Here is a 21,402-nt window from a genome sequence, read left to right on the forward strand (position 1 = left end):
CAAACTTTTCCTGTAAAGAGCCAGACAGTAAATGTTTTAGACTTTGTGGCCCGTAGGGTTTCTGTGGCAGCTACACAGCTCTGTTGTTGTAGTGCAAAAGCAGCCACAAACAATACTTCAACAAATGAGCAGGGCTATGTTTCAATAACACTTTATTTACAAAGACAAGCAGTAGGCTTGATTTGTCCCAGAGGCTGTAGGTTGCCCACTGCTGTCATTGAGGAAATAAGGGCTTATGAAGAGGTTCTTTTGGAGAAAGTTCTCTCATACCCCTATGAGAACCTTCTCTCAAGCCTTGAGAGAGGGGGCCTTCAAAAGGTTCACTTGAAGCGCTTTACCTGTGTCCCTCCGAATTTACAACACATGTTGTTCCCCAAACTGGAAATTACCTTCACTCCCTACCAATGGCAGAACAAACACCCGTAAGTGTTTCCTGTTCCCCAAGGCAGGTCACGGGGGACAGAACATCTGCCTAAACTGGCTTAATTTGAGTTCAAAAGAATCACCCCGGAAGGCAGGAGTCCAGAAGAGACAATTCTGTGCAGAGTGAACTGAAACCTGGGGCAGACTGGGAAGTGGCTTCAGAGAAAAACGTGACTGGACATTCTAATTGAAACTCCGTTTGACCAGAGGATTTCTTTTATATTTTAAAAATTGAGCTGAAGTGAAATGAGCCAGGCACAGAAAGACCAATACTGCATGATTTCAGATTGGATGTGGAATCTAAAAAAGCTAAACTCATAGAAGCAGAAAGTTGAATGGTGGTTTCCAGGGTTGTAGGGGCAGTGAGGGAGGTAGTGGGAAATGAGATGTTGGTCAAAGGGTACAAAGTTTCAGTTAGGAGGAATAAATTTTGGAAATCTATTGTACAACACAATGATTATAGTTAATAATAATGTATTGTATACTTGAAAATTTTTAAGAGAGTTGATTTTAAATGTTCTCATCACACACACAAGCAGGCTTGAGAGGTGATGGATATATTAATTACCTTCATTTAGTCATTTCACAGTATATACCTATATCAAAACATCAGGCTGAACGCCATAAATAATATACAATTTTTATTTGTCAATGAAAAAGTAACAATAAAGAGTGAGCTTATAAGTTATGGAGTTAAAATTTTATGCAGAAGCAAGGGAAAATCTTCCTCCAGTGAAAAAATTCTAATGAGATTTTGAAGACAGAAACAAATCACATTTTTTTGTTTTTGTTTTCTAAATGTTTTACAAGAGAAAATTTCAAAAGCATAATCAGTAAGAGGGAGAAAAGTGTGCTGAATTCCATGTATCCAGCTTGCAGCCATTGTTAACTCAGGACTAATCTTGTTTCAGTTCTACTTCCCTTTCACCACCCCCACACCCCAAACACAAAATTACTGATTCTAGATCATGTCATTTATTTAGAAATACTTTAGTATGTATCTCTAAAAGGCATGAACTCTTTAAAAAACATAACCATGGAATCTTCAATAATATAGTACCTTAATATCCTCAAATATCTAGTCTGTGTTCAAATTTTTCTGATTGCCTAATAATTGATTTTAGATTTTGCTCAAATTAGGATCTAAAGTCTATATGTTGCCCTTTAGTTGTTAAGTCCCGTATAATGTATAGATTCCCCAACATTTTTTTGGTCCTTTGCAATTTCTTTCTTTTTTGGTTGAAGAAACCAAAAAAGAAAACCAGGTTTTTGTCCTGTGAATTTCCCCTTTCTGGATATTGCTGATTGCATATTTGTGGTGGTGTTAGTAGGATTTTTTAAAAATTTCTTTTGAATTGCAAATAAGATCCAGAGACCTGATCAAATTCAGGTTTAATTATTTGGCAAGACCATGTCATGGGTGATGTGTGCACTCCTATAGTACTTCCAGGCCCATAATGTCTGGTCTTCCTCTGTGATGTTAATATTTATCAGGATTTGGGGCAGTTTGATAAATCCATTAGAAATTTTTGTTTTTTAATCAGCTTTCCACTTAATGGTTTTGGCAGCCATTGATGACTGCCCATATCCATAATTTTATTAGGGGAAAATTACATTTTGATTACATATCGCTGGTTGTTTTTGTTCAAAACATAGGTTGTATGTTAATCTGCCAGTACATTGGCATCTTCTGGATGAGGGACTCATTAGTCTTCTCACAAGAGTCCCTTTTGTTCATTAGCTTGTGGAATTTGAGTGTGTATATGTTTTTTTTTTAATTGTTTGTTTGGAGGGGAGTTGATAAGCTAATTAGCTATAGAGACAAATTTCATTTTTGCTTAACTGACTCTCACTGCATGAAAAGGCAATCTAATTCTCCAACCTACTTTGGTAAGGTCTGATGACTTCTGTGGGCATGACCTTCAGAAGACTGGTTGGTCCTCTGTTTTGGAAGATCCTTGAGTGACAAGCACATGATACATTGATGATCTGCTTAGTAAGAATAAATGTTGCTCCTCAGTTTGAGAGGTTTTTGCTGTCTTTGAGAAATATTTTCCCAGACATTCTAATGTCTAAATGCCATTTGAGTAGACAGTCTTCTTCAATCCATGCCTGGTAAGTAGTGGGGTTCTGTGTAGCCAGCTTATTACACTAACTTCTCCTGACTCCAGTCATAGCTCCTTGTTATTTTGTCATCAATGATGTTAACCAAACCAAGGAACATATTTGCTACTTTTCATATATCTCACTCCTTCCTTTTTCACTATTGTCTTTGTGGGACTCATAACATGTTTAAGAGGAAATTAAATACTGCGTGTACAGATCTGAAGAGCTAGAGGCTGTATCTATAACCTTGCCAGTTTAAAGCATAGATCTTGAGTCTAAAAAAAATTAAGTGGGTACTGAGATCAAATTCTTGGAGGAAGAATATCAGGCTCTTAAACAATTTCAATGTCATAAGCAAGTGGGCCTCCAATGGAAAATCCCAGGTAAAAAGACACCTTCTCTATGCTTCTGCCACTTCTAAGTTGACCTAAAAAAGCGGGAGTGATGGGTATTGTGATTTTTTCATTGATTCCATATTCTATATATAAACAATTGTTTTCAGCTCGACCTTGTAAACGAAGCAAAAGTTCTTGGACTTTTTCCTCCTTCCACACATCTCCACTCTGCCACAAGGAATTAATATCTGGTGTCTTTTCAAAGCACTGGTCAATTTTTCCTTTGTGAACAAGTCTTTCCAGTCTTTTACCTTTTCCAAGAAAGAAATATGCAATTGGTTGCTTTGTACGATGCATATGTTTATATTGCCCCTTGAAAGAATTTTTTAGTGCTTGAGCATACTCTTTCATTTGTTCAGAATGTTGATCTAGTTGTTGATTTTCTGGCCAGAATAAGAGGGAAGCTAGAAAATATGGTTCTGAAAACTGATAAGTCAGTCCTATTGGTTGCAAGACTTCTCGAAGCTGATCTTTTAGTTTTTCAACTGGCTTTACTAATCTGGAGGTAGGTTTGATACAGGAGAGAATAATGTTGGCCAAGATGAAATTTAGCTTTTCTTTTGACTGGATTTTGACAGTGCATTGTTCTAAGAGAAAAGTATATTCGTTCACTATACATTTCATAGTGCTTATAGCATCCTCTTGACTTTTGATAAGATATTCCAAGAGCCCAGAAAACTTGTCTGCTTTTAAAGCTACTAGGTTTCTCCTGCATCTCTCTACTTGAAGTGGCTCACTGAATTTTGATCCAAGACCTGTGTTGTTTTGTGATTCTTCTAAGAGACAAAATATATCTACATATTTCTTAAAATATCCAGCCACCTTTCTCCGAGTTTTGGCCTCTTCATTTTGCTTAATATTGTTCCTGGGTTTTAGCAGGACAAAGTATTCATCAAAAAAATCAAAGGACTTTTTCAAAGAAAATTTCAATTTAGTTAAATAAGGAATATAGTTTTTGAGGGCTAATTTATATTCATTGTTTGGATCCCCTGGAATATCACTACTTCCTGATACAAAATTGACCATATATCTTTTAGATAGCTCATTTTTATTATCAAAAAAAGGAATGAGCTGGAGAATTTGGATTGTGTAAAGCCCAACTTCTATCTCTCCTTGATAACCAGCTATATTGTAAGTATCATACCGCCTTTTCGACTTTGGATACAATCTTTCCTTCACTTCATACTCTCTATCTTCACTTTGCTGTTGAGATTCTTTGAATGCACTTGAGGCATGTTCTGCTAAATCCAAAAGAGCAATTAGATCATCAACTGAAATGTTCCCGTTTCCTCCGTTTTCCTCTATCCACCATCTTATTTTACTTTTGTAGACTTGACCCAGTGTATCTGAGATATAAGAATTGTCAGGTTCTATGATTTTTGCTTGTTTTGCCCAGTTTAGAGCATTGCCAAAGTCCTTCTTTTTAATGTAGAAATGTCTTGCCAACGCTTGGCAAATGAATGCATTTGGGTTGAACCGATGGATACTTTCAAGCAATACAGCTTCAACTGCTTCATTTCCTTCATCTTTATGTAATGCTTCAATAAATGGGGAAAACCAATTTCCTGTTTCACCTTCATGTTCATCGCGGTGTCTTGTGAGTAGGAGTGTGTGCATATCTTGCAGAAATTTACTTTTTCCCATACCAGTATCGAAGAACAAATTCTCAGTTAGCATATCCAACATAATTTGACTTTTATTCAGGTGATAGCTTTTCTTCAATTCTTCCAGTGAGAACTCTGCAATCAAAGAGTGAATGATGCGTACTCCACAGTAGTTCCCACATTCGATGACCTCTGTTTTTATCAGAATTGTAGAGTAGGTGCCCATCTTGTCTTCAAATTTTTCTGTCCCCCAGAAAGCCTTCTTGTTTCCAATTCCTAAGAATTTTTCACACTGTGATAGAGAAATGGTGGTATCAGGCACATATGAATTAAGAAGAGCCAGAAAAGAAAAGAGCTTTGCTTCCTTGGTGAAAATATTCTGCCCTTTCAGGATATTCCGGACCACATTTTCTATGTATTCTTTATTAAAATTGGTTTTCATGATCATAAAGGAATAAAAATCCTCAAAGTTTTTATGCTGTTCTTTGATTTCTTTCAATTTAAGCTCAAAAGCTCTCTGTTCTTTGGGAGAGAGTTGCTGTATTAAGGCAATACTGTCTGGGATCTTTGCACTTTTTTTAGGATTTTGTGATCTCATACAATTTAGGATAATCACCAGAGGTTTTTCATATCGAATGTACTTTTTAGCTATAGCTGTTTGAATAGAGTACTGCAGAAGATAGACATTATCTTGTTCTTCAAAATCATCAACAAGGAGCAGTACAGGTACGTATTCCTGACGGTTCATTGCCCCATAGGTGATTAAACTGGTTACCTGTTCTCCAATTTCAGAAAAATCCACTGTCTTGTTTTTCAGCACAGCACATCTGAATTTCTTCCTTAGTTCCCAGAGAATGTGCATAGCCAAGGTAGTTCCCCCACAGCCTGGATGATGATACAGATGAATAATTTTGGTACTTGTTGGTTTAGAAGAATCTGCACAGTTTTGAATCATTGCTTCAAGTCTTTCATATTTATCCCTTTTGACAAAAGGTGAAGAATAACTTTCAGAAGAGAAATAGAAGTTCCACCATGACACTTTGCCACCTCGATAGAAGTCTTCCTCTTTTGATGCCTTGAATTCAAGGAATTTATTTTTGTCCTTCTCTAACAGTGTACCCTCACATTCATTTTCACAGATAATTTCCAGAGCAGTCATGATATCTTCTTCCTTTTTCAGAAGGACAGTCGATAAACCAATAGATGGCAAAAGTCTTTTTGAAGATTGAGTCACAGATTTTAGTTTAAGAATAGTGCCATTGATCTCTTCAAGGCTTAAAGCAGAAATACATTGGCTTGAAATTTCATCTTGGTGTTTTATTAATCTTGCTTCAAGTAGATCTTTCCATCCCTGAAATATGTGTGGGTGTACACAAATACACAGTATATTTTCCATTCCTTTGAGATCCTGGTAGAAAGCACAGAAAGTCTCAATGAGGGGATCTCTTGGGTCATCCACAGAGGACAGTAATAGAAATACCACCAAAAACTTCCCTCTTGGCATTATGTCTTCATGTGTAAGAAATGAAATCAGTTTCCTGACATCAGAAGCTCTTTCTCTTTGCCAGGAACTTGGATCAAAGGGTTTATATTTTTCACTGTCAAGGTCTAACCTGCCATTGCAGAAAATCCAGCTGGGTTGATGGTAAAGATTTAGAGTAGAAATCGTCTCATTTGGTGTGGTTTTCTGTTCTACATATACACTTGGAAAGTGAAGGTTTGCTACTCGGCTTTCTTTGTAAGCTTTGACCACTCCATTGATGTTAGACTCAGGATCAAACTCCAATACAGCAAACCATTTAATTTCCTTCAGGAAATCTAAGTGTTTTGTTTGATCTGGGTGGCATTTATTTGTTACAAGAATGTACTGTTCATAGTATGAATTATCTAACAAATCTTGATTTCCTGTCAATAATTTAACCAACTTTGGTCCCTCTCTTTCTTTTTTATTTGTTTTTGCTCTGAATTTTTCTTCTGCTGCTTTTCTGGACTCTGCCAGTGTTTTAAAATCTGCTTTAAATGCTCTGAAATCAACTTTATTTTTCGTAATGTCCCTAGAGCTGGTCCCATCTCGCACAAATAGTGAGAATTTTTTACTTTGTTCCCATGTTTTGTTGTTGTAATTTTGCATTTTAATCTGGAAATAATCATATTGGCATTCAGAGAACTGTGGAATAATGTCCACTTCAATAACAAATCTGTCAGATAGAGTACTATTTGGCAGTAAAACTTCCACAAATCTTGGCTCTCGAATGCACTTCTTTGCTTGTTGGACTTGATGGTCTTCAAAATACTTGTTTATCATCAGATTGAAATGGTTAATGAGGGCTTCCTTGGTATCATTGGTGACTTTGATGCCAACAATTTTCCCATGGGGTTTGTCTTTGACTCCAAAATGAATAGTGCCATTGGTACGTGAATTCATACAAGCTGAAGCAAATCGGAAAACCTCATTGCTAAATTTCATCTTGACATCCTCTTCTGTGGCTGTTGCTGTATTTGTGAAGGCTTTGAATTCATGTATCGGATCAATGAGATTGCCTGGTCCTGTTTCAGGCTGTAGACTAAAATCCAACTTGTAACGATATGGATTACTGAATTCATCAAATGGGTATGATACACATGTCAGGTCTATGGATAGTTGCCTTTCCTTTGTATAATCTATTTTATCTTCTATGAGCTCAACTTTTAGTGACTTAGAACCTTTAGCAGTTGTACTCATTGCAGACGGATTAGCCATATCTGGGTTCTCTTTACCCTTTTGTCTTTGCTTTGAAGTTTCTCTACGTTCCTTTTGAGACACAGTTTGGTCTTTAGGAGCATTTTTACTGGGCTTTCCCATCTTAGATGTCTGAATCGAATCTTCAATGGCTGTTTTCCGCAATTCTTTGAATAGTTCTTCTATTTGAATAGCTGGTCCATGTGTGATGCCCATATCAACAAGATGTTCTTTTTTTAACCACTTCAAGACTGCTCCATTCACGTCTTGTTCAGTCAAAATTTCCCTGTGTTTTTGGTCAATCTTATGACTTTCTAACCACTGATTTACATCCTCTTTTGTCCAATCATCTGTATTTTCTGGAAGGTTAAGTTGCTTTGCCATTCTGATACCTATATGTAGAAAAAGAAAAATTATTTAGTATTATTAAAAGTAAAAATTTGAAACAATTTTAGTAGATAATATATACATAATTTTCAAAATTTAAAAAGTTCAAAAGGATATGCCAATGAATTATCTCTTGAGAGAATGTGACTATTGCCAGTTTCTTCTGCATCCCTCCAGAGAAAGAATACCAAATACAAACACATGAACACACTTTTCCCACATAAATTGTGGCATACTATACATAATTCTCTTGCTTCATTCACTAAGTAAATTTTGGGAATGCTTCCAGTCAGTATATATAGAGATAGTTTATCCTTATTAATGATTGTTTGCTATAATGTGTGTTTGCTGTATTATTTAAGAACGTTCAATTCTGCTATAGAAAATAAGAGAAAAAAGAAGGATATTTGAAACTAAGTACAGAAGCAAGTTTGTGAGATACACCATGATAGACATAGATAAAGTAAATAGAGCATATGAGTATTAAGCATAGTTAGAAAGGGATATAAGAACCAAATAGTAAATATTCATGAGACACACATGAAGCATTTGCTGTTTTTGAGGTCTTAATTTGGTTACCTATTTGGTGACACCCATTCTAATCACTTGTGTTCTCCATTGAAGAAACATCAGTAAAATCCATAGTAGCTTATCAGGCTAATGACCTGTATCTGTGGCCAGGCATACTCATCCCTCTGCATTTCTCTGATTACAGCAAGTGTATGTCATTGACCCAGGACCTCTTCCATCTGCCAAGACCCTTTAAACAGACCTCAACTCTGGTTCTCAAAATTGTACAATCAGTGGAGAATGCTGAAACATCAGAGAGGAAGAGAGAAGATATATTAACTTGCACAACTCAGGTAATGAGATCCTTCTATCCTTCTTGTTCCTTACCCAAGATGTGTTGACCACCTCTTTGTTGTGTTGTTGAGTATTTTAATTTTTTTTTTTTTTTTGAGATGGAGTTTTGCTCTTGTTGCCCAGGGTGGAGTGCAATGGCGCGATCTCGGCTCATTGCAACCTCTGCCTCCTGGGTTCAAGTGATCCTCCTGCCTCAACCTCCCAAAGTGCTGGGATTACAGGCGTGAGCCACCATGCCTGGCCTTGTTGTGTTATTTTAATTGATTTTTAAAAATATGCCCTTCAAGCATCTTAATTTTGTCTGTGAGCTGTTCTGTTCCATGTCATCTGGAATAGCTTGCTGAGTAGTGAACTTGTTGGCTACTATTGTATTAAACTAATTTTTCACATAATAATTAATAAGAGCTGATTCCTGAGCAATAACTTGTGGCATAATTATTTAGTTTGCAAATTTGCAGACTACTATCTGAAAAATTAATGTCAATCTAGGCTACAGAAATATAGCAATGGTTAGAAAAAATGAAATTCAAATAATAATAGTCAGCTTTAAGTATGATCCAAAATTGTGAGACATTTTAATGAACTAAACTTTCATTTATCATGGGAGACATCAAATTAAATAATGGAGACAGCCTGGGGAATGGTGGCAGATAAATTATTATATAGGCCCGTGTTCATGAAATAATACACAGAAATATTACTTTCTAGTGGCAGATACAAACTCAGGATTAGGATTTACCTTTCTTTCAAGACATGAAGATGCCAGAGCCATGGTCCAAGGTTTAAGCTATTATTTTTTTCATATGTAACTACGGTATACATAGAAAGTGAATAAGCAACATACCTTATAGCTATATCAATTCAAAATAGGCAAAGATAGGCAATATCCTCGTTGCGATTTTGTACTATAATTTTATAAGATTTTACTATTGGGGAAGCTAGGTAAAGAGTACACAGAATATCAAATTATTTCTTACAACTACATATGAATCTACAATAATCTTAAATAAAATTTTACTCAAAAAATAAAAAACTGCAGTGGTATCCATATTTAGAACTGAGCAGTAATAAAAATGCTGCATATAAAGAGTTGTAAGGAACAATGTCTACAATACTTGGAGAAATATGTATGGCCTTGGATGTATTTATAAAAATGGAAGAATGGGTGTGGCCCGCCGTGCCTTGCCGTGCCTCGCCATGCACCTGTGTGGCTAAGGCTTCTGCTGTGTGTGCGCGCAGGTGTGACTTGTGTCCCTAAAGTTTGTGATGTCCGGGGGACTGCATGTACCTTCAGCTGTCCTCCCTTCACACGCATGTGGACACAGTGTCACCTCCTCAAGCCATAGGGTGCCGAGTCTAAAGCACAGGGCCGGGTTCCAAGACAGCTGAATAGGAACAGCTCCAGTCTACAGATCCCAGTGTGAGAGACACAGAAGACAGGTGATTTCTGCATTTCCAACTGAGGTACTGAGTTCATCTCACTGGGGCTTGTTGGACAGTGGGTGCAGTCCAAGGAGTGTGAGCCAAAGCAGGGCAGGGCATCGCATCCCACAGGAAGCTCAAGGGGTCAGAGAATTCCCTTTCCTAGCCAAGTGAAGCTGTGACTGATGGTACTTGGAAAATTGGGACACTCCCACCCTAATACTGTGCTGTTCCAATGGTCTTAGCAAACAGCACACCAGAAGATTATATTCTGCACCTGGCTCAGAGGGTCCCACACCCACGGAGCCTCACTCACTGCTAGCACAGCAGTCTGAGATTGAACTGCAAGGCGGCAGCAAGGCTGGGGGAGGGGCGTCCACCATTGCTGAGGCTTGAGTAGGTAAACAAAGTGGCCAGGAAGCTTGAACTGGGTGGAGCCCACAGCAGCTCAAGGAGGCCTGCCTGCCTCTGTAGACTCCACCTGTGGGGCAGGGCATAGCTGAACAAAAAGCAGAAGAAACTTCTGCAGACTTAAACATCCCTGTCTGACAGCTTTGATAGGAGCAGTGGTTCTCCCAGCATGGAGTTTGAGATCTGAGAATGGACAGACTGCCTCCTCAAGTGGGTCCCTGACCCCTGAGTAGCCTAACTGGGAGACACATCCCAGTAGGGGCCGACCGACACCTCATACAGCCAGGTGCCCATCTGAGATGAAGCTTCCAGAGGAAGGATCACACAGCAAAATGTGATGTTCTGCAATATTTGCTGTTCTGCAACCTCTGCTGCTGATACCCAGTCAAACAGGGTCTGGAGTGGACCTCCAGCAAACTCCAACAGACCTGCAGCTGAGGGTCCTGACTGTTAGAAGGAAAAGTAACAAACAGAAGGGACATCCACACCAAAACCCCATCTGTACATCACCATCATCAAAGACCAAAGGTAGATAAAACCACAAAGATGGGAAGAAACCAGAGCAGAAAAGCTGAAAATTCTGAAAATCAGAGCACCTCTTCTCCTCCAAAGGAATGCAACTCCTCGCCAGCAATGGAACAAAGCTGGACAGAGAATGACTTCTATGAGTTGAGAGAAGAAGTCTTCAAACGACTGGTAATAACAAACTTCTCTGAGCTAAAGGAGGATGTTTGAACCCATTGCAAAGATGTTAAAACCTTGAAAAAAGATTAGATGAATGGCTAACTAGAATAAACAGCATAGAGAAGACCTTAAATGACCTGATGGAGCTGAAAACCATGGCACAAGAACTACGTGACGCATGCACAAGCTTCAGTAGCTGATTCTATCAAGTGGAAGAAAGGGTATCAGTGATTGATGATCAAATTAATGAAATGAAGCCAGAAGAGAAGTTTAGAGAAAAAAAAGTAAAAAGAAACAAACAAAGCCTCCAAGAAATAAGGGACTATATGAAAAGACCAAATCTACGTTTGATTTGTGTACCTGAAAGTGACGGGGAGAATGGAACCAGGTTGGAAAACACTCTTCAGGATATTATCCAGGAGAACTTCCCCAACCTAGCAAGGGAGGCCAACATTCAAATTCAGAAAATACAGAGAATGCCACAAAGATACTCCTCGGGGAGAGCAACTCCAAGACACATAATTGTCAGATTCACCAAAGTTGAAATGAAGGAAAAAATATTAAGGGCAGCCAGAAAGAAAGGTCAGGTTGCCCACAAAGGGAAGCCCATCAGATTAACAGCGGATCTCTTGGCAGAAACTCTACAAGCCAGAAGAGAGTGGGGGCCAATATTCAACATTCTTAAAGAAAAGAATTTTCAACCCAGAATTTCATATCCAGCCAAACTAAGCTTTATAAGAGAAGGAGAAATAAAATCCTTTACAGACAAGCAAATGCTGAGAAATTTTGTTACCACCAGGCCTGCCTTACAAGAGCTCCTGAAGGAAGCACTAAACATGGAAAGGAAAAACCGGTACCAGCCACTGCAAAAACATGCCAAATTGTAAACACTATCAATGCTAGGAAGAAACTGCATCAAATAACGAGCAAAAGAACCAGCTAACATCATAATGACAGGATCAAATTCACACATAACAATATTAACCTTAAATGTAAATGGGCTAAATGCTCCAATTAAAAGACACAGACTGGCAAATTGGTTAGAGTCAAGATCCATCAGTGTGCTGTATTCAGGAGACCCATCTCATGTGCAGAGACACACATAGGCTCAAAATAAAGGGATGGAGGAAGATCTACCAAGCAAATGGAAAACGAAAAAAGGCAAGGGTTGCAATTGTAGTCTCTGATAAAACAGACTTTAAACCAACAAGGATCAAAAGAGACAAAGAAGGCCATTACATAATGGTAAAGGGATCAATTCAACAAGAAGAGCTAACTCTCCTAAATATATATGCACCCAATACAGGAGCACCCAGATTCATAAAGCAAGTCCTTAGAGACCTACAAACAGACTTAGACTCCCACACAATAATAATGGGAGACTTTAACACCCCACTGTCAACATTAGACAGATCCACGAGACAGAAAGTTAACAAGGATATCAAGGACTTTAACTCAGCTTTGCACCAAGCGGACCTAGTAGACATCTACAGAACCCTCCACCCCAAATCAACAGAATATACATTCTTCTCAGCACCACATCGCACTTATTCCAAAATTGACCACATAGTTGGAAGTAAAGCACTCCTCAGCAAATGTAAAAGAACAGAAATTATAACAAACTGTCTCTCAGACCACAGTGCAATCAAACTAGAACTCAGGATTAAGAAACTCACTCAAAACCGCTCAACTACATGGAAACTGAACAACCTGCTCCTGAATGACTACTGGGTACATAACGAAATGAAGGCAGAAATAAAGATGTTCTTTGAAACCAACGAGAACAAAGACACAACATACCAGAATCTCTGGGACACATTTAAAGCAGTGTGTAGAGGGAAATTTATACCACTAAATGCCCACAGGAGATAGCAGGAAAGATCTAAAATTGACACCCTACCATCACAATTAAAAGAACTAGAGAAGCAAGAGCAAACACATTCAAAAGCTAGCAGAAAGCAAGAAATAACTAAGATCAGAGCAGAACTGAAGGAGATAGAGACACAAAAAACCCTTCAAAAAAATCAATGAATCCAGGAGCTGGTGTTTTGAAAAGATCAACAAAATGGATAGACTGCTAGCAAGACTGATAAAGAAGAAAAGAGAGAAGAATCAAATAGATGCAATAAAAAATGATAAAGGGGATATTACCACCAATGCCAAAGAAATACAAACTACCATCAGAGAATACTATAAACACCTCTATGCAAATAAACTTGAAAATCTAGAAGAAATGGATAAATTCCTCGACACATACACCCTCCCAAGACTAAACCAGGAAGAAGTTGAATCCCTGAATAGACCAATAACAGGTTCTAAAATTGAGGCAACAATTAATAGCCTACCAACCAAAAAAAGTCCAGGACCAGATGGATTCACAGCCAAATTCTACCAGAGGTACAAAGAGGAGCTGGTACCATTCCTTCTGAAACTATTCCAATCAATAGAAAAAAGAGGGAACCCTCCCTAACTCATTTTATGAGGCCAACATCATCCTGATACCAAAGCCTGGCAGAGACACAACAAAAAAAGAGAATTTTAGACCAATATCCCTGATGAACATCGATGCAAAAATCCCAATAAAATATTGGCAAACCGAATCCAGCAGCACATCAAAAAGCTTATCCACCATGATCAAGTGGGCTTCATCACTGGGATGCAAGGCTGATTCAACATACACAAATCAATAAACGTAATCCATCATATAAACAGAACCAAAGACAAAAACCACATCATTATCTCAATAGATGCAGAAAATGCCTTTGACAAAATTCCACAGCCTTTCGTGCTAAAAACTCTCAATAAACTAGGTATTGATAGGACATATCTCAAAATAATAAGAGCTATTTATGACGAACCCACAGCCAATGTCATGCTGAATGGGCAAAAACTGGAAGCATTCCCTTTGAAAACCGGCACAAGACAGGGATGCCCTTTCTCACCACTCCTATTCAACATAGTGTTGGAAGTTCTGGCCAGGGCAATTAGGCAGGATAAAGAAATAAAGAGTATTCAGTTAGGAAAAGAGGAAGTCAAATTGTCCCTGTTTGCAGATGACATGATTGTATGTTTAGAAAACCCCATCGTCTCAGCCCAAAATCTTAAGCTGATAAGCAATTAAACCAAAGTCTCAGGATACAAAATCAATGTGCAAAAATCACAAGCATTCCTATACAACAATAACAGACAAACAGAGAGCCAAATGATGAGTGAACTCCCATTCACAATTGCTTCAAAGAGAATAAAATACCTAGGAATCCAACTTACAAGGGATGTGAAGGACCTCTTCAAGGAGAACTACAAACCACTGCTCAATGAAATAAAAGAGGATACAAACAAATGGAAGAACATTCCATGCTCATGGATAGGAAGAATCAATATCGTGAAAATGGCCATACTGCCCAAGGTAATTTATAGATTCAATGCCATCCCCATCAAGCTACCAATGACTTTCTTCACAGAGTTGGAAAAAACTACTTTAAAGTTCATATGTGACCAAAAAAGAGCCCACGTTGCCAAGTCAATCCTAAGCCAAAAGAACAAAGCTGGAGGCATTACGCTACCTGACTTCAAACTATACTACAAGGCTACAGTAACCAAAACAGCATGGTACTGGTACCAAAACAGAGATATAGACCAATGGAACAGAACAGAGTCCTCAGAAATAATACCACACATCTACAACCATCTGATCTTTGACAAACCTGACAAAAACAAGAAATGGGGAAAGGATTTCCTATTTGATAAATGGTGCTGGGAAAACTGGCTAGCCATATGTAGAAAGCTGAAACTGGATCCCTTCCTTACACCTCATACAAAAATTAATTCAAGATGGATTAAAGACTTAAACGTTAGAGCTAAAACCATAAAAACCCTAGAAGAAAACCTAGGCAATACCATTCAGGACATAGGCATGGACAAGGACTTCATGACTAAAACACCAAAAGCAATGGCAACAAAACCAAAATTGACAAATGGGATCTAGTTAAACTAAAGCACTTCTGCACAGCAAAAGAAACTATCATCAGAGTGAACAGGCAACCTACAGAATGGGAGAAAATTTTTACAATCTACCCATCTGACAAAGGGCTAATATCTGGAATCTATGAAGAACTTAAATTTACAAAAAGAAATCAAGCAACCCCATCAAAAAGTGGGCGAAAGATGAACAGACACTTCTCAAAAGAAGACATTTATGCAGCCAACAGACACATGAAAAAATGTTCATCATCACTGGCCACCAGAGAAATGCAACTCAAAACCACAATGAGATACCATCTCACACCAGTTAGAATGGGGGATCATTAAAAAGTCAGGAAACAACAGGTGCTGGAGAGGATGTGGAGAAGTAGGAACACTTTTACACTGTTGGTGGGACTATAAACTAGTTCAACCATTGTGGAAGACAATGTGGCAATTCCTCAAGGATCTAGAACTAGAAATACCATTTGACCCAGCCATCCCATTACTGGGTATATACCCAAAGGATTATAAATCATGCTGCTATAAAGACACATGCACACGTATGTTTATTGCGGCACTATTCACAATAGCAAAGACTTGGAATCAACCCAAATGTCCATCATTGATAGACTGGATTAAGAAAATGTGGCACATATACACCATGGAATACTATGCAGCCTTAAAAAAGGATGAGTTCATGTCCTTTGTAGGGACATGGATGAAGCTGGAAACCATCATTCTGAGCAAAGTGTTGCAAGGACAGAAAGTCAAACACCACATGTTCTCACTCACAGGTGGGAACTGAACAATGAGAACACTTGGACACAGGTTGGGGAACATCACACACTGGGGCCTGTTGTGGGGTGGGGGAGGGGGGAGGGATAGCATTAGGAGATATACCTAATGTAAATGACAAGTTAATGGGTGCAGCACACCAACATGGCACATGTATACATATGTAACAAAGCTGCACGTTGTGCACATGTACCCTAGAACTTAAAGTATAGTTTTTTAAAAAAGGAGGAATGACTGAAAATCATGAACCTAATGCCAGTTTAATAAATTGAAAGAAGAATAACAGAATAGAACTGAAATAAGAAGAAAGAGAAAAATAAAGATAAGAGCAGGAATTTATAAAGTGGAAAACAAAATGACAAGAGAGGCTCAGTGAAGTCCAAGAGCTGTTTAGATAAAAAGTAATAAAATTGACACATCCATGGAATGATTAACCAAAAAAGAAAAAAGAAAGGTGGCACAAAGAAGCAATATTAGAAACTTTAAAAATGAACCAACTTTAACTGAGTAAATTGAAAACTGAGATTAATTGAGCAAATTCTGAAAAAATATAGCTTACCAAACTGACTCTAGAAGAAACCGAAGGAGTCTCACTTCCAGGGTGATGTAGGAGATCACAAAAGGCCACCTATTCACCCACTGCAACAATGAGAACAAAATCCGAAAAATTGCAAAACTCATATTTTTAAGTAATCACAAAGTCATCAATAGACCAGATGACAAGGACTGGATGAACTAAAATTCCAGAGAGGAAAGATCCCTGTCTATGTAAGCTTTGGGGGCATTTGTTGATTTGGGGTTGGGTTTAAGGATTAGACTTGGCCTACCGGGAGGAGGAAAACCAGTGGGGATTTTCATAGTCACAGGGGCGGGTCTAATGTAGTGCAATTAGAAGTGTTCCAAAATGTTTACCGTAATGGAAATGCAAAGTAAAATTACAACAAGATAATACTACATGCCTACCAGAATGGCTAAAATTAAAGACTGGTAACGCCAAATGTTGGTGACGGTGTGGAGTCAGTGGAGCTCTCATATGCTGTCTGTGGGAATGTACATTGTTTTAGCCACTTCAAGAAACTATCAGTTTTTGTGAAGTTAAATATATACCTACTCTTTGGATCTGCAATTCTTATGAAAATTATTAAAGTACTGATACAGGCAACAACATGAATGAATATCACATCATACTGTGTGAAAGAAGCCAGTTACAACAGAAAACATATTGTAGAATTCTACTTATATAGTTTAAGAATAGGCAAAAGTAATCTGTCATAGAAGTCAGACTGATGTGGGGGGTGGATATTTTCTGGGAAGGGGTGATGGAAATATTTTATATCTTGATATGGCTAGCGGTTGCACAGATAAGTACATATTAAAATTTCATAAAGGCTTACCCTTAAGTTTGTTCATTGTATACAAGTTATACTGTATTTAAAAAGCCAATAATGCCTCCAAAATACATTAGAAAATAAAACGGATGAATAAAATAAAAGAGATACTTGCATAAAAAAGATGATGGTGTGTTATGAATCAAGGATAATTGTGAATTCAATGGCATGTGAGGTCCTAAAGTTTTACTAGGTGTTTATTATTGCAGTCTCAGATTATGAACTTTTGACTTCTGCATCCCACTCAGTGTTGATTCAATACTGGTTTTAGAGTTGTCTAAAAACTGACTACACCCTCGTCTAGTAACCGTTCTATCTGAGTCACTTTCTTGTATCCATTTACTGAGTCACGTCTACTCCACCCTATGAAAGTATGCTCACTTTTGTTGCACCCACACTATTTAACACATAAAGCAGGGGTCCCCGATTATTCTGCTGCTAGCGTGCTCTGGCTCCTGAGGCCTCATACCTATGGCTCTCATCCCCCATCTCGCCGCATCCCACCAGTACCCTTTTCCCACCAGTACCCTTTTCCTAGGGTCTCCCTGACTTCCTTCATCAACTTGGACCTTTCACAGTTTTACAGACACAGTCCTTAGTCTCTGGTGATATGTCATAAACTAGATTATGAGACTGGTGAATTAGATGGATTATTTGATTTATGCAAGAACTACATACCATTATATGTAAAAACGTAAAGTCAGGTTCTCATATAAGAGTGTGGGGGATGGAGAACTGGGCCTGAACATTTGGTTGGGAAAGTAAGCAAATAATAAAGAAGTGACTTTTGACTGTTTTCTCTACTAGAGACATTATGAATATTTCAAATGTCATTGAACAGGTTACACTTTCACACTTCTTTCCCTAAAGCTTTTGTCAGATTATTGATAGCTGTGCCTTTCAATACATTATTTTAAAAAAATTGTTGATGATGTCACTCTTGGAGAAAATATATGCTAGCATTCATAGGTATTTATGCCACTGTTCATAGATATTTTACATATTAATGATTTCTTTATACCCTCTCGTTCCAAAATGTTTTTTAGGTAATTTAGAAAGTAATATAGGATCACACATATATTAAAACCCTTAGGTAAAGAAATCATGGGGAAGGCTAAATAAGGGTAGGGGGAAAAAAGGTGAAATCAGGGAGTAAAATTAGTACCTAAAATTACTGGTTTTGATTCCGTATACTTTAAAAACTGACCTGAAAATTTGGTTCTGAGCATCTTAGTAGGAAACACTATTTGTTACTGATTGAACCCACATACATTTTTTACCTCTGGTTGGTGTTAAACTGTAGGGTTTGTTAACTTTTCTAGAAGGGAGTTGAAGGTCAGACCTTTATTCAGAAATGTGATCCTCCAACCGTCTTGCATTATCTTACTGTTTGCTTTGGGGAGAAATTAGACATAAACCTAGTATTTTTGCCAGGAACATAAAGCTGCCTTAATTCCAAAGACTTCCCATAGTAGTCTATCTGTCTGTCTGTCTTCCTATATATGTCATCTGACAACAATATCTGAGAAGCTCTCAGAGAGTTTTGTTTTCTGGAAGCTACCTATTTCTTAGAGTAGATGGTGGAAGTTGTATTTGATTAAAGTAAAGTACTTTTAAGTTTTCATTGCCTGTTCTTTATCTATCTTTCCTTTTTTGTTGTTGTTGTTGTTGTTGTTTTTTTTGAGACAGTATCTCACTCTGTTGCCCATGCTGGAGTGCAGTGGTACAATTACAGCTCACTGTAACCTACAATTCCTGGGCTCAAGCAATCCTTCTGCCTCAGCCTCCAAAGTAGCTAGACTGCAGCTGCGTGCCACCACATCCAGCTTTTTTTTTTTTTTTTTTGGTAGGAATCTTGCTAGGTAGGGTCTTGCTATGTTGCCCAAGCTAATTTTGAATTCCTGGCCTCAAACAATTCTCCTGTCCTTGCCTTCCAAAGTGCTCAAATTACAGGCTACCACACCTGGCCTGTTTGTTCTTTCTGAAGATGCTGTATGCCTTGGGAGAGTTCATCAATAAAAGTGTCTGTAGTTTTCAATTGCATCTTTCATGAAATGTTATGACTAATTTTTCAACTAATATAAAGCAGACTGCTGTCAGAGCAACAAATAGTCTAGAATTTCTAGGCTTAGAATACTATTTTTTGTTTTGAGGTATATTTGAAGCTTCTAATTGAAAAGTATATTTCTTTCTATTCAATAAAATGCTGCTATAGATAGTAAGAACAATATTAATAATAGATATTGTACTTACCCAGTAGTCTTGCAAATTTCTTTTACATATATGTGGGGAAAACCATCTCTTTTAGTGCTGAAAATATCTGATGTGTTTGTTTTCTTCCTCCTACGATGCTAGAGAAAAGTATTTTCCTCATTCTGGTTTTAACGGAAGTCTATGTATTCTCTGCTTCTGTCTCACAACAAGCTCTAATTGGCTCAGAAACAGCAGGGCGTGTTTAACAACTGGGAGGTTGGGGAAGGAAGAATGTAGGTTTGGTTTCAGTTTCATTTCTCAGATCTGAAATTACAGCACCGCCTTTTCTATCTGAAATGCTTTTTAATAAGCTATGGCTATATACCACCTTCTGGTCTGCTTGGTTAAAATCTGAAGGCTTAACAATTTTTCCTCACTTGAGAGTTTTGAGGGCTGCAGAAAGCCCCATTGTCTTGTTATAGACAAACTGTGGGATATTCTGGCTTAACTGATCCCTTGGGAATATGATTTTACATTGCAGTCCCAGCCTTGTAGAGCACCAGGTTGGAGATACTCTAGGTCAATATTTCACTGGCCTTTAAGGGTGGAGTTACTGTCCATTCCTGTTTTCCTAAAGTGTAAAGAATGTCTTTCAGGGATAGGACTTCTTTGAGCACCCCAATAAATGCTAAATTCATTTATTGCAGAGCAGACCAGGGCTGCAGCAGACCTGATGGTCACATTGTAGAGATTTATCTTTTCTAAGGTCAGTGTCAGGGCCAGAGAGAAAACTGCCTGAGTGAGAGCAACAAAAATAGCTGATATTTTAAAAACTAACAGCAAGTACTGATATTTATTGTGTGTGCTCAATTAGCTTTTGGTTTCCACATCCCACAACTGATTCACACTGGTTTTAGATGAAAACATCTAAAAACATTTATTTTAAAATATTTATTGGGCGCTTACCATGTACCAGGCATTGTTCTAAATGTTTCATATTAACTTAATTACTCTTCACAACAATCTCCTGAGGTAGAGATTATTTTTATCTCAATTTTAAAGGTGAAGAAACTGAGGCATAGAGATTAAATAATATGGCTAAAGTTTGCATAACTAATACATGGCAGAGATTCAAATCCAGGTTTCAGGCCAGTGCTCTTAAATCCTGAGGTTTAGGAAGAAAGAAAGTGGCTATGAAGGACAGCCTAGCTATGACCATTACACTTATCACCCTCAGGAGCCCTCCTCATAAGGGGACCCTCGGCCTGAACTCCAAAACCTGGGTTCCACTTTGCATGGGGACCAGTGTGATGGTTAATTTTATGGGTCAACTTGACCGGGCCACAGAGTGCCTAGATATTTGGTCAAACATTATTCTGGTGGTTCTGTGAGGGTGAGGAGGCAGGACTAGCTTGCAGCTCCTGCTGGGACAGACAGGACAGCATGTGGAGACTCACATCGTGAACTTTTGCTTCAAGAATTACTGCAGCAACATACCAGGAAAGCCAAGAGAATTCACAGACCCTTTGAAGGAACTGTATCGCCACTGCAGTTTCTCTGAGATGCCAAAAAGAAAAGTCATGAGTCTGCTTGCTTTCTCAGCAGGGAGGCTGATAGCCAGGGGCAAGTTCTCAGCCCTGGTCACCGACTGCCTGGAAATAGATTCGATGTTGTTGGCAGGGGCACAGTGGGAGTGAGACTGGCCTTTAGGAGTGTGGGTTGTGTGGAAACGGGGTGAGGCCTGTGACTGCTGGCTTTTCCCCACTTCCCTGGTATCCTGTGTCACTCAGTGGAGACAGCCATAATCCCCCTGGGAACATAACTCCATTGGCCTGGGAACCACACCCCCACCCCCTACAGCAAGTGCAGCAGGCCCCACCCAATAAGAGTCTGAGCTCAGTCACACCTATCCCTGCCCCAACCTGTTGGTCTTTCTTTACCTGCCCTGGTTGCAAGACAAAGGACATATTCTGCCCACTGCCTCAGAAACATGAATATATAACTAGACGACCCTAGGTCAAGTTTGCTTCCTCCCTATAGTACCACAG

At 38.5% G+C, this 21,402-nt stretch overlaps 1 protein-coding gene and 1 long non-coding RNA gene across 3 annotated transcripts in view; one reads left to right on the forward strand and one right to left on the reverse strand.

Moving 5' to 3' along the window:
* LOC134810468 (uncharacterized) overlaps nt 1-12,698 on the forward strand; it is a 69,311-nt gene extending 56,613 nt beyond the window's left edge. The window contains exon 3 of the long non-coding RNA XR_010158592.1: nt 8,350-12,698. This is a non-coding gene — a long non-coding RNA (uncharacterized LOC134810468). The remainder of the gene's footprint in view (nt 1-8,349) is intronic.
* Nucleotides 1,052-19,588, reverse strand: SAMD9 (sterile alpha motif domain containing 9). 2 transcript variants are annotated; one of them, XM_009453613.5, is made up of 3 exons: nt 19,415-19,588; nt 16,333-16,412; nt 1,052-7,639 (listed from the first exon to the last, which is right to left on the reverse strand). In XM_009453613.5, the coding sequence occupies exon 3, from the start codon at nt 7,629-7,631 to the stop codon at nt 2,862-2,864; it is 4,770 nt and encodes a 1,589-aa protein (XP_009451888.1). In that variant the 5' UTR covers nt 7,632-7,639; nt 16,333-16,412; nt 19,415-19,588; the 3' UTR covers nt 1,052-2,861. The 2 variants fall into 2 exon arrangements, with proteins under 2 accessions (XP_009451888.1, XP_001167273.1); XM_001167273.7 differs by lacking the exon at nt 16,333-16,412 and having other exon boundaries at nt 19,415-19,584.
* Nucleotides 19,589-21,402: the final 1,814 nt, after the last annotated feature.

Source organism: Pan troglodytes, chromosome 6 (genome assembly GCF_028858775.2).
Source record: "Pan troglodytes isolate AG18354 chromosome 6, NHGRI_mPanTro3-v2.0_pri, whole genome shotgun sequence".
Lineage (NCBI taxonomy): Eukaryota > Metazoa > Chordata > Mammalia > Primates > Hominidae > Pan > Pan troglodytes.